Genomic DNA, 13,088 nt, shown 5'->3' on the forward strand with positions numbered 1-13,088 from the left:
TGCAGATTGACTCTTTACATAACTTCAAGCTGTGTCCTACCAAATCTCTGTCCATCCCTAAGACCTGCCTTGCTTCCCAACTGTTTCACTTGTTACACTGCCTTCTACACACACACACACACACACTGTTCCTTCCCCTCCCTGTCTCCATCTCTGGGCACCACCTTCATGGGATCTGCATTTGAAAGAGTGAAGGACAAGGCAGGTGGGCTTCTATTCCTTTTCTTCCCCAATTCTCTCACTATTCCAGTCAATCTACACAAGCCTGGAAAATGGTACAATACTTATTAGGATACAATACTACGCCCTTCTCTAAACAAGGAAAAAACCTTAGAAGGGAGAACCAAGACAAGACAATAATGAAATTTAAAGCTAAAAAAGTAAATGGACAAAGATGTGTATCTTGTTTTCACATTTTGAGTTCAAAGTTTAATAGCAACTTTTGAGAAACTGTATTTTTTCAGTGAATCAATAAGCTGTATACCCCATTAGAGCCATCTGAAGTCAGATAAAGCAAGTAGGGACCCTAAACCAATTTCAATAACTGGCAAAGTTAAAATAAAACTTTTAGAGAGGCAAAAGCTTTTACATTTAATCTTAATATTGAGAAGGGAGTGAAAAAAAATACTCCATAATAAAGATACGGCAAACTGCTGGAAGCTTTAAGTCCTACAACAGCTGTATCATTCCAGGGCTCATATCCACCACGTTCTTCCAGAAGCTCCAGGGGAATCTGAGCGCTTTGGGAGATGGAGTTGTTGATTCGGGGATGCCATTTTTTTGAGTCATGAACCACACCCAGGACTTTGGAGATGTGTCACCAAGTTCACCAGAACTGGTGATATCTGGGTCTTTGGAGAAGCAAACTTTCTTGGTGCTTCATATGCTTTTTTAAAACGCTTTAAGCCAAATGCTATATTGATTTGATTAAAATTCATTCCTGAAACTTCATTTTCAAAGAAAACGTATTATCTTTTTTGAATTTTGACGAGGTCTTCCTGGCATAGTTTATTTAATAAGGGTATGTGATTGAGAGACTTCCTTGGAATGAGGGTCATCCCCCCAGCCATGAGTGGGAAAGTGAAGGAAAAGGCTTTTTAACTTTTGGATAATATTTTACTTGGATAAAATTTAAAACTGATAAAAAAAAAAGTTACTGTGATAGGGCACTGTCATCTACTCCTTACCAAAGCCACCAACTGTTGGCACTTTCTGGCTGCCCCCACTCATGTCTCCTTTCCTCCCTCAACCCCAGCCCCCACTGCTGACTTCCTCCTGTCCCCTTCTGTCTCCTATGCATATACATGATATATATATATCATGTATATATATATATATATATATATATATATATATATATATATATATATAGTATCATGTATATGATCATATATAGTTTGGGCTACCCTAACACTATATACTGAGTGGCTTATAAACAGAAATTGATTTCTCACAGTTCTGGAAGCTGAAAGTTCAAGATCAAGTTCAAGTAGATTCAGTGTCTACTGAGAGCCCTCTTGCTGGTTCTTGGACGACCATCTGCTCTTCACATGGTGGAAGGGGCAGGGGGGCTCTGTGGGGTGTCCTTTATAAGGGCATTACTCCTCTTCAGGAGGGCTCCACCTTCATGACCTAACTCCTCCCAAAGGCCTCACCTCCTAATATGTCACACGGGGGCTTAGGTTTCAATGTATGAGATTTGGGGGCATATACTCAGTCTGGCTTACTTCCATAACCACAGTAATGTGATCCAGATGAGGACATTCAACACTGATGCAATGTTTAATCCACAGCCCATTTCCAACTGTGTCCATTCCCCCCCCCCACCCTCCACCCCAACCGTGTCCCTTTTAGCCCCCACCCCACCCCGTCTAGGATCCAAGCCAGGATCAGGCATTGCTTTTAGTTGTCCTATCTCTTCAGGAAAAGGGTGTGTTTTTTTTTTTTAACCTAAATTACCAAGGATCTCAAAATCCCTTCTGGCAGTGATTGCTCTGTAGAAGACGTCTGTAAAAGATTCACAAACTAGATGTTGGACAAGTCCATGTTCATGGCTGAAACCATATGTTGTCAGGGCAGATGTGGTTTTATGTACATCTTTTCTGGACAGGAGGGAAGGAACCCTCTCCTGCATCAACCTCCATCATTCCAGTGTTTTAGGAGGATGAACTGTGCCCATCTCTGCTTTGTTGCTGAATGAATCTGGAAGTTATTTTCTGCTGGTCAGTTAACGGAAGCTAATTGGCCACAGTGGGATGGGCTGTGTGGAGGGACAGAATCTGACATACTGCCCCTCGGGGGTCTCCTGGTTTTCCCACAAGGGAAGAGTTGCTGGGGAGACTGCCAGCAGAGGCTAAGGCAAGCTTATCTGTAGCTTACAAGCAAAGGCCCCGGCAGGAAGGGCACACCTCGGGTCTGAGAAAAGGCTGAGGTGAAAGCAAATGCACAAAGCCAGGAGGCCACGCCAGTGTTAGAACCCCTGCCGTGGGAGCCATCCTGGGGCGGACAGCCAGCGAGGGAAGCTCCTTCTGCTTAGGAGGAGGCTTTTCCTCTCTGCCCTCCTCAACACTCGCTCCCACAGCACCTGCCCCTGCTTCTCTCCCCGGCCCGTGCCCCCTGCCACTGGATACATTTCCAATTTTATCAAAACAAATTGTCAAAAAAATTTAAAGACACTTCTCTTGAACTTTCCCACTCATGATTCGCTCAAGGACCCTAATTCCAAGTCGCTCTCGGAGAGGGGTTTGGTAGTGAGAGGAGAGCATCACGGAGGAGGAGAAGGGAAAGCAAACTCTGTCCTACCACCACGGAAGGCCTCCCACCCCAGTGTCCTCCACCACCATCATCCACACCCTCTGTCCCTGGCCGACCCCTTCCCCTGCACTGGCCCCGAGTGTCCTGAGCCCGGCCTTCTGCTGCTTCCCTTCATCTCAGCCCACCCCTCTCTGGAGACCCCTCTCCTGGCCTCCCTCGGTCCCCCTAAGCCTCTTTCCCCCAGACCAAATGAGTCCAGTGGCTTAGAAACTAAAGAGGCAGGTATCTTTCTTTCAGTTAGAAGCTTTTGAAAATATTTTTTAGGTGGAAATGTTTTTCTATATGTAGATTATGTCTATAGTACAATTTATCCTCAATGTCAGATATACTAGGGCCTAAAAGTCATTTTCATGGGCTGAACTGCCTAGCTGCCCATGTAACATAGTTGTCTCAGAAAAAGCATGCTGAGTTCCAGAAAACCCTCTTGTAGCATACTTTATTCCTAATCAGCTTTCTCTCCTTCATAATTGACCGTGTTCCTCATGAACTCAAGTGGATGAGATTTTCTGGATTGACCATGCGTTTTGTAACTATATAGGGATAAAATTTCCTAATCAGCCAAGTTTAGCTAGGTAAAACATACCAACTTTATAATTGTTTTAATGTTTATTTTTGAGAGAGAGAGAGAGAGAGAGAGAGAGAGAGAGAGAGAGAGACAGAGTGTGAGTGGGGGAGGGGCAGAGAGAGAGGGAGACACAGAATCCGAAGCAGGCTCCAGGCTCTGACTGGTCACAGAGTCCGGTGCGGGGCTCGAACTCGCATGAGATAATGAGATAATGACCTGAGCCCAAGTCGGACGCTTAACCAAACTGACTGAGCCACCTATGCGGCCCAGAACAGAGCAACTTTAAAACCCTGTGAAGTTCATGGCACGAAGACAGTCTATTTTTGTTGATTTTTCCCAAGTATCATTTTGGTGTTCCAGTATTCCAAACAAACGAGTGGGGGAAAAAAAAAAAAAAAGAAAAATCACAGTTTTAACCTAAATTTTCATTGTTCTTGATGGCGATCTCTGACCCAAGCTGGAAGTAGGGAAGCCAAACCTGTTTCCGATAGAACAGTGACAGACGTCTGTGGAGAGTGTAGCCCTCCTGTTTGTTTGCCTGACTTTCGGCTCACGCAATGCCACCTGCTAAAATTCACGTCTCTGTCATTTCCCTCTCCCCTTTCCTCCCCGGTACACTTTACAAACAGCGGGTCACAGAAAGTCGGGAGAGCCAGATGACTATCGAAGAGAGGAAGCACCTCATCACTGTGAGAGAAGAAGCCTGGAAGACCAAAGGCAAGGGAGCAGCCAACGACTCCACCCAGTTCACGGTGGCCGGCAGGATGGTGAAGAAAGGTCAGAGCGGGGGGAGGGGTGGACATGCTCCGCGTGTGCGCGTGGGTTCGGGTGTGCATCAACCCTCAGCTTGTGCTCTGTGTTGAAGAGTCTCTTATGGTTTGCCTCCCTCTCTGTTTTAAACTATTTTTCCCCTTCCCTTTCCCCTGTGGTCTCCTGTTAAGTTTCTCACATTCCACATCCTAGTGAAAACATGATCTCTGTCTTTTCTCTGGCTGACTTATTGGTGTCATTTAAATTTACATGTCCTCCCTCCTAAGGAAAAACCCTGGTCTTTAGTTGGGATAGAGATGTCCCACTGCTAGGAGCTCTTGTGCGGCTGCCTGAACAGATGGCAGGGGGTGCCCCGACGGTGCAGAGGGCCAGGTTTCCAGGAGTTGGGGCCCCTCTGCTCCCTTCAGCATCCGTGATCTCTGTGCTAAGGGACTCTTCCCTCTCCTGTGCATCCTGTTAGTAGGTGATGGCGAGCTGCACCTGTACTGCCTGTGATACCAACTTTTACTTTATTATCTCTCAAGAACGTTTGCTTCCTCGCTGATAGAAACCTTCAGCAGGTCGGGTTATTGAAGTAAATTTTTAAATTTTTATTGACATCATCAAGCAAATACAGGTACCTGCCGAGAAATACTTTTAGAATATCACCTAAGACTGAAACTTTAAACTACATTGCAGTATTTTTCATTGAAAGTTTTATGCTGTTCCACATCCCTCTCCAGCTAACAGGAGGAAGGAGCAGAGCAATTCATTCATTCATTTTTCCTTGTAAGCGACAGGCACCTAGTTACGTATTCTCCAGATGTGGTTCTCTGAGGGGTGCTGAAAGGGCAATGTCATCTGATGATTTCATATTTATTACAAGTGAATACTGTGAACATTAACATTTCATTCTGTTCTTCGTAAATGCACTGGTTCCTTTCCTTATCAATCCCTTCTACCTAGGCGAGGAACAAAGTGCTTATCTTTGCCTTTATTAAGGTTTCTTGTCCCAACCAGATACCTTCTCTGTGCTGGAATCTCTTTCTTTCATCCTTTACACCATACACACACACACACACACACACACACACATATGTACATATGTGTGTGTATATATGTATAGTTTATCTTGGAGCTAGTTATATATTTTATATATATACATATGTATTTTTTTTTTTTTTGAGCTAGAGTTAGAGTGGGGAAGGGGCAGAGAGAGAGAGAATCCTAAGCAGGCTCCATACTGCCAGTGCAGAGCCCAATGTGGGGCTTGAACTCACAAACCATGAGATCATGACCTGAGCCGAAGTTGGATGCTTAACCGGCTGAGCCACCCAGGTGCCCCACCTTTACACTCTTAAAAGATTCCCCACTCTGCTTCTTGGTAAATAGATGTGAAAGCATATCGCTAGTTCCCAGCCACACCCCAGATGGATGTGACCCTCCAACAATCATAAATCAATTTAAGTGTAACCTCTTCTGTGTCTTTCTTCTAAAAGGTTAGCACTCCTTGGGCTATTGCTCAATAAAATCACACTCCGAAGGATGCCGCAAAGGCCACACTGCCCCCACTGCATCCCCGCCTGCGGGAAAACTCCAGTGTGAGGGGCCACGAGCCCGCTACTGTGACACAGCCCTTTCTCCACTTCTTCTATGGGACACGGTGCAGATATACTTCCTCTTGAACCACCTCCACCGCCTCAAAGGGGCTTCAGAACCCACCACTCCGTTTGTTCAAGTATATTCTGATGCCTCTTGTACACTCTTATTCCATTTACAGATTATGGGCATATGTTCTCACATGTCCTCATTGTAGTAGCTTCTCACCTAGTCTAGTCCCTAGAAACTATAAAATTCTATCCACATTTGCAGTGGTCCTACATAGTCATGGCACCTGCCGAATGTACACGTGCGTGCACATTCGCGCATGTGTGTAAGTTCTAGAAGTGTAAAATCTACATTGGGACTAATAGCCAGCAGGGTCCTGGGAATCTCCAGAAATGATCCAGAGATACTAAATCGCCCCTTTGATGTTCTACAGGTTTGGCATCACCCACTGCCATAACTCCAGTGGCATCTCCTATTTGCAATAAAACGAGGGGCACCACGCCAGTGTCTAAACCCTTGGAAGGTAAGTCACTGAGGTACCCAGTTGTACCGGTGGGTCTCAGATCAGAAGAGTGTGAGTTGCACCTCTCATGGATGGTTTCCACTTGCCTAGATATCGAAGCCAGACCAGACATGCAGTTGGAATCGGACCTGAAGTTGGACAGACTGGAAACCTTTCTAAGAAGGCTGAATAACAAAGGTACATACCAGAAGCTGGAGGGAAGCTTCGGTTTTCATGCTTAGAACACTCTGTGGTGCAGATTTCAATGAGCAGCTAAGGAAACCTAAAAAAAAAAAAAAAAAAAAAAAAAAAAAAAAAAAAAAAAACCCTGCTCCTCTCTCAAAATCTCCAAATCACAAATCTGATTGCTGCTTCTTCTCAGCTAAATTGTCTTCTTTCGACTTGACTTCATCAATTAATAGCGAAAGCATGATCTTTCTTATCATGTTAAAAAGGAAGTCAAGAATGATTGGGTTACCAAGGTCTGATTCACTTCATAATGTACTAGATTGGGGACCCCCAATAAGGTTGGCTCTGAGTCTCAATCTTTGGGATGTCATCCAGTCAGGACTGTGAACTTGGTAATGTGGCTCTTATACTTGAAAGCAGGTATTACACAAAATCGACATGATCTTAGGCCTGATGGAATTTAAATAGTATATATCAGTTTCTAATAAGGTAGCAGCTGACATATCTTATTGCAAGTGATTTCTGCATAAATGTTGAATATTTCAATACAGAAGTTCATGAAGTATACAAAGTAAAAGCATAATATGCAGAAATAGCCTCATCTCTTAATAAAAATGTCCAGTACTTGAAACTGATCAAATACTAAGCACTAGGAGTCACTACTATTGACAGTGACCCCCTAATAGGTTGGAAATAATACAGAAAAGCACTTTATACCAGAAACATAAAAGTGTAATGTAATAACTAAACTGGCAAGGCAAGACATTCAAACAACTCAAAGCTTACTATGTATCTGTGACTGTGATCTAGCCCAGGGGTCAGTAAACTAATCCAGCTTTCCACCTGTTTTTGTTCCTGAAGTTTTATTGGAATGAAAGCATGCTCATTTGTTCATGTATTGTCAGCAGTCACTTTTGCACAGCAGAGCTGATGCATGCAACACATCATATAGCCTCCCATGCAGAGCCAGAAATATTTACTACGTGACCCTTTACAGAAAAAGTTTTTACTGATTCCTGATCTAGAATTAGGCCGAGGCTGGCTCTGCCTCCAGTAGCAAAAGGAACAAGTACCTGCCTCCTACCTCTCTCATGGTGCCAGCTGTTTTCAGACGAGAAGTCCTCTCACAACAAGTCCAATAAGGCCCAGGAAGCATCCACAGAGCCCTGGGCATCACTACCATGTTTCTCCACTCCTGGAACGTGGGTGGGGGGAATCATTTTTAAGCTATCGGGAGGCGTAGTTGGAGTAGTGTTTTTACACGAATCTGACGTCATTTATTTGCTGCACTTGTTCATAGTTGGTGGGATGCAGGAAACTGTACTCACAGTCACCGGCAAATCTGTTAAAGAGGTGATGAAGTTGGACGATGACGAAACCTTTGCCAGGTTTTACCGCAGCATGGACTACACTCTACCGAGAAGCCCCGTGGAGCTGGACGAGGACTTCGATGTCATTTTCGACCCTTACGCCCCTAAGTGAGTTATTTTAGTTTCTATCTTTCACCCACAGAGATCGGATTCCTACCTCGGCCTTCACACAGCACTTCCACGAGGATCTTCTCTCACTGTATCTCCTTCTACGACTAGAACTCATTACAGCCAAATTATCATTCTCCAGAGCCAGCCATGTGGCACCGTGGGGTAGGGAAAACACGGGCGCTCCAGAGTGAATGTGCGCCCAGGCAGGAGATCTGGCATACACAGTGTGTGCCACACATGTTTGCTCTGGCCCGTTAAAAATAATCTCACTGGATTTGTTACATAACTGATTCTTGTTTTGCCGATTTTTAGATACTGCCCCCACCCCTCAATTTAGCAAAGATTTCTATACCTTTCACTTACTCCTCGCTCTGAAAAAATTTTGGATCACATGGGCTCAAACTCATACAACTAACTAGAACATCAGTAAAGTGTGTTATTTAACTTACAATAATTTATGAAATTAATAGGCCCGACAGTCTTCTCTCTGATGTCCAAGGGTTTCTTTTCACACAGGATCATGGCTAACCCACCTCAGGAAAGCAGGTATGGTGTTAGGATTCCTTCACTGCAGGTGCCAGAAAGAAGCCCAAGTCAAACTGACTGTGGCAAAAGAAAGGTGTGGAGGGATTTACGGGTTCACTCGCTGAAAAGTGCAGGTGTGAACTCGGGTTCCAGAGGCTCCTCAGAAGGAAGTCTCTCTCTTTTCCATTTTCCATGGGGCTGCTTTGCTCCAGCCAAGCTATCACCGCGTTGCGGGAGTGGCCCACCCCAGCTGTGGAATTTTCGGCTCCATGGCCACCCCAGCATAGGCTGCTTCTCTTCCCAGTTGTTCCTTCCAGCACAGGTTCCAGGCTTGATTTTCTAGGGTCTGAGCCCAGCCCTACAGTGGTCATTGTGGCCAAGGGACGGGAAGATGCCAGGTGCCCCAGAGCTGGTCTCTGGATGCCCTTCAGAGCCAGAGCCAGAATCCAGGTACTCTTATCGGAAACCAGGGACCATATATGCTGGCCAGGCTAAGCCCACAGCTACCGACCACATCTGTCTCTTCCCCACAGATTGTCAGAGTGACAGTCTCTTCTAGAAGTCTGTGTGGTTATCCTACATTTTTCCTTAAGCTGCTCCTGATGCATTTGTTGCATATTTCCATTTTGTCAGTTTTTTCTATCTTAAGAAAAAAATGAATGGGCACATGGGTGGTTCAGTAGTTGGGTCGAGTCTTAATTTCAGATCAGGTCACGATCTCACGGTTCATCGGTTCGAGCCCCATGTCGGGCTCTGCGCTGGCAGCTCAGAGCCTGCGTGGGATTCTCTCTCCCTCTCTCTTTGTCCCTCCCCCACTCACGCACACATCTGCGTTCTCTCTCTCTCTCTCTCTCTCTGTCTCTCTGTCTCTCAAAATAAATGAGCTTAAACATTTTTTTAAATGAAGAATTTTCCATTTCCCACCTTTAAATGATATTTTACGTATTTGCACACCTGGCTATTTAACCATTTCTCATCTTCTCCCATCCCAAATGTCACTGCTTAAGTCATTATATATAAACATATATACATCTACGTTTATGCACACACACACAGAAGACGATATTATATGTTATACGATAGCACAGAGACCGTGCAGTTCGAAGTCGAGAGCAGCAGCAGAATCTGTTAGGAAACCGTGTGACTGGCCCACCCACCTCCCCGTGTCTGCTCTGCCCCAGAGAGCTGAGTGTGTGTATGGCGGTTACAGTTGGTTTCGTGGGCTTACTTTATTTCAACATACTCTTCAAAGTTGTGGTTATTTTTCAGAAAGGCGCAAAGGGCTGAGAGGAGGCTAGTTAAGGGCAGGGGGTGGGTTCATAAGGAAACTGGAAAACTGTTGTGTCAAGAGAAAGTTTAGTATGGAGGAAAGAGAATTAAGTCGAGAAGCAAGGGCTGGCTGTAAATCCCTGAAGGGCTCGCCAGGGACAGAAGTACATATGTGTAATATTCCAACGGGAATATTAGGAAGAGTCCGTGGGTTTGATGAGGGTGGGGAAGAACTTCCCACCCTTCAGAGCCATCGAGTAATGGAATGAGTTGCCCCATGAGGCACCAGACGTGCCCCCAGGCAGAGACCACAGGGCGCGGTGTGGGGAGAGCCTCTGGGATTTTGGATCAATCTCCATCTCCAAGATTCTGTCTCCATGTCGGGGAGTGGCGGGCAGGAGGGGGAGTTGTAAGACTTACAACAAAATCAGGAAGTGACATTGCAGAGACCGTCGCTTCGGGTCAGAGACCCCCAAATAAACCAGGTGTGGATGATACGCAGACCGAGGGCACAGCTCCACTTTGCTCCCCAGGTTGACCTCCTCTGTGGCCGAGCACAAGCGCGCAGTGAGGCCCAAGCGCCGGGTTCAGGCTTCCAAAAATCCGTTGAAAATGCTGGCAGCCAGAGAAGATCTCCTTCAGGAATACACGGAGCAGAGATTAAACGTTGCCTTCATGGAGTCAAAGCGGATGAAAGTAGAAAAGAGTGAGTATGTGGAACCACCACCCTACCCCTGCTTCGGAACTGGTGATTAGGTGATTTGAATCCTCTCTTTCTGCCTTGCTAAGGCCAATAATGTGCTCAAAAGACACTCGTCACATAAAAATGAGTAAGTTTGCACACACATGTGCTGTGCACACCTGCCTGGAATTTAAAGGCTTTTCCCAGAAATTCTAACAGCGTGGAGCATCTGTTCCCTTGGTTAACTTAAATTATCCTGCTTGGTTGACTTTTCTTTCAAGAGATTGGAAAAGGACGTTTCTGGGCTTTGTAATTGAGCCCATTTTCAGCTCTGCAGAGCCCAAACATAGTCACTCCCCACTTAATCTTGCTCAAGAGCAAATCATTTGATCTCTCGTGAGAAAACATCCCAAACTGCTGCTTTTCCTAATCCTAGATTTTCATATTATTAAACGCATAAAACAATGCTTTCCAGATTGCTTCTGTCAGGAGCCTCGGAGCTGGGGGTGTGAGTTGGGTAGCGCCGGGGCTTGGGGGTGGAGGCAGTGAATGGGAGGGAGGAGCTCCACGCTCCGCTTTGCTCAGCCTGGTAACATGGGCTTCCATAGTTCTGAAACAGTGGTTTTCTTGGTGGAGCTAATGGCATACACAGTCTTGCCAGCTTGAATATTTTTGCTATAATTGTTATTTTCCTTCAGCACTCATGAACCTACTTCCTAACGTTTTTCTTAGAGACTCAGTATTTACACAAAAGGGTTGAGTCTTTTCGTTGTAACTGATTGACTAAGAGAACATATCCCAGCCATATGACTAATCCCAGCAAAACAATTTGCTGAATTTCTCTCTAGCACATACGCTTTTTTTTTTTTTTAAACAATCGGTTAAAGAAATAAAGGCTTGCTGGCACAAACTTTAGGTACGTTTCCTCTACCTCCACTCTCAGGGGCTTGGGGATAGCTTTGTGACGATAGACACATGTCACGTACACATCTGTTGGTGCCATGGAAAACCCAGCATCTTGTTATTATGGTCTTAATCCTGGGGTGGAAGACCTCAGGAGATCAGCTAATTGATCATTTTGCCTCCAGGAGAAAGATTAGGACTAAGCCATCCCTACAGAGTGCCTATGTATAGAGACTTTTGTTAAAATACGTCTCGTGGTTTTCCTTGGGGTGCATTTGCATTAACATCTAAAGATTGTTAGGAGTTATAACAGCTTTCAGTGGAAGTGCAACACACGAGTCCAGCTCCTGATTTTATAGTACAGCAGTTGGTCCACGTTGTCTCTCAATTCTTGTCTCTCTGCAAGGCGAGGTGTGACGTGTGTCTACTCCAATACAGGGTTAAACCCTGGTATGGTGCCTCAACACCCAACTGCATAGGCAACCAAACCCGGGCACGTTCTCCCCCGCAGGATTAAGTTTCAAAGAGAAAGGTAGTCGGTTCTGAATCTCTGATTGTAAACATTGACGTTTCACCTGCCCATCTTGCTCCCCCACGCCCCACCCCCACACTGTTTCCTTATTCAACCCTCCCAGTGTCCTCCAACTCCAACTTCTCAGAAGTCACCCTGGCAGGTTTAGCCAGTAAAGAAAACTTCAGCAACGTCAGCCTGCGGAGCGTCAACCTGACCGAACAGAATTCCAACAACAGCGCGGTGCCCTACAAGAAGCTGATGCTGTTACAGATTAAAGGTATTTAAGAGCAGCACAGAGGAGGGGTGCCTGGGTGGCTCAGTCAGTTGAGCGTCCGGCTTCAGCTCAGGTCATGATCTCACAGTTCGTGAGTTAGAGCTGACAGCTCGGAGCCTGGAGCCTGCTTCAGATTCCGTGTCTACCTCTCTCTCTGCTCCTCCCCTGCTCACACTTTGTCTCTCTCTCTCTCAAAAATAAATAAAGACAAAAAAAAAAATTAAAAATCACTTAAAAAAAATAAATAAATGAATAAAAGCAGCACAGAGGAATCGCACGTTGACTGGGGGTTTTAGTCTGGTGACGTCAGGAGTCCTGACCGTAAACAGAAGGGAACGCATGCTCTTTGAGGTCCTCAAGATTCCTTGAGGTGGGAGATACTCTGTCCACTGAGACTTCGAGAGGTTAGTGACCTGATTGGGGTCACAGCCGCTGTCGAGTAGCAGGGCTGGATTTGCCCCCAGGTCTCTCCCATTCTAGAAGCTCAGCTTCTGCTGCTGCCTCCCCTAGCCCCGTGAGCCCCGCCTCCGCACTGTCACACAGCTCCAGATGCCCCTTCAGCCTTCGTGGTGGCTCTCTCCACTCAGTTCTCCTGGCTGAGGTAAGCAACGTCAGCGTGGGCCAGAAGGAGAGACACAGGTTCTTGGAGAAGGAATCCAGGGACAGCAGAGGCAAGTGAGGGCGACCAGGATTCCACTCCAACACCCCCTCTGTCACTGGCAAGGGAGACAACCAGAGAAGCTGCAGGCTAGGAGGAGGGACAATTACTGCTAGAGTAATCAGCGAGGGGAGGATGGACAAAATACCCTTCACTGAGGGTGTCCCGTGTGTTTCTGCACCGGCCTTTTCAGTGCATTCGGAGGACATGCCACAAGCACAAATAACCCTCTTTTCCCAAGTTCTGACCCAGAGACAGCACTGTCCGTGTGACTGTGGAAAGGTCTAAATCAACGGCCACTCAGGAGAAGGTGTGGAAAGCAGCACAAAGCAGTGCTTCCCTCCTAGCTGATCC

The 13,088-nt window shown here is 45.9% G+C and overlaps 1 protein-coding gene across 20 annotated transcripts in view; it reads left to right on the forward strand.

The window, feature by feature from the left end:
• SVIL (supervillin) overlaps positions 1 to 13,088 on the forward strand; it is a 231,358-nt gene that overhangs the window by 193,120 nt on the left and 25,150 nt on the right. For all 20 annotated transcript variants that reach the window (XM_053225459.1, XM_053225463.1, XM_053225462.1 and 17 more), the window contains 6 exons: positions 4,009 to 4,156; positions 6,171 to 6,260; positions 6,351 to 6,437; positions 7,729 to 7,906; positions 10,237 to 10,409; positions 11,924 to 12,079. In XM_053225459.1, coding sequence (XP_053081434.1) covers positions 4,009 to 4,156; positions 6,171 to 6,260; positions 6,351 to 6,437; positions 7,729 to 7,906; positions 10,237 to 10,409; positions 11,924 to 12,079 — 832 coding nt within the window. The remainder of the gene's footprint in view (positions 1 to 4,008; positions 4,157 to 6,170; positions 6,261 to 6,350; positions 6,438 to 7,728; positions 7,907 to 10,236; positions 10,410 to 11,923; positions 12,080 to 13,088) is intronic.

This window comes from Acinonyx jubatus, chromosome B4 (genome assembly GCF_027475565.1).
Source record: "Acinonyx jubatus isolate Ajub_Pintada_27869175 chromosome B4, VMU_Ajub_asm_v1.0, whole genome shotgun sequence".
Classification (NCBI taxonomy): Eukaryota; Metazoa; Chordata; class Mammalia; order Carnivora; family Felidae; genus Acinonyx; species Acinonyx jubatus.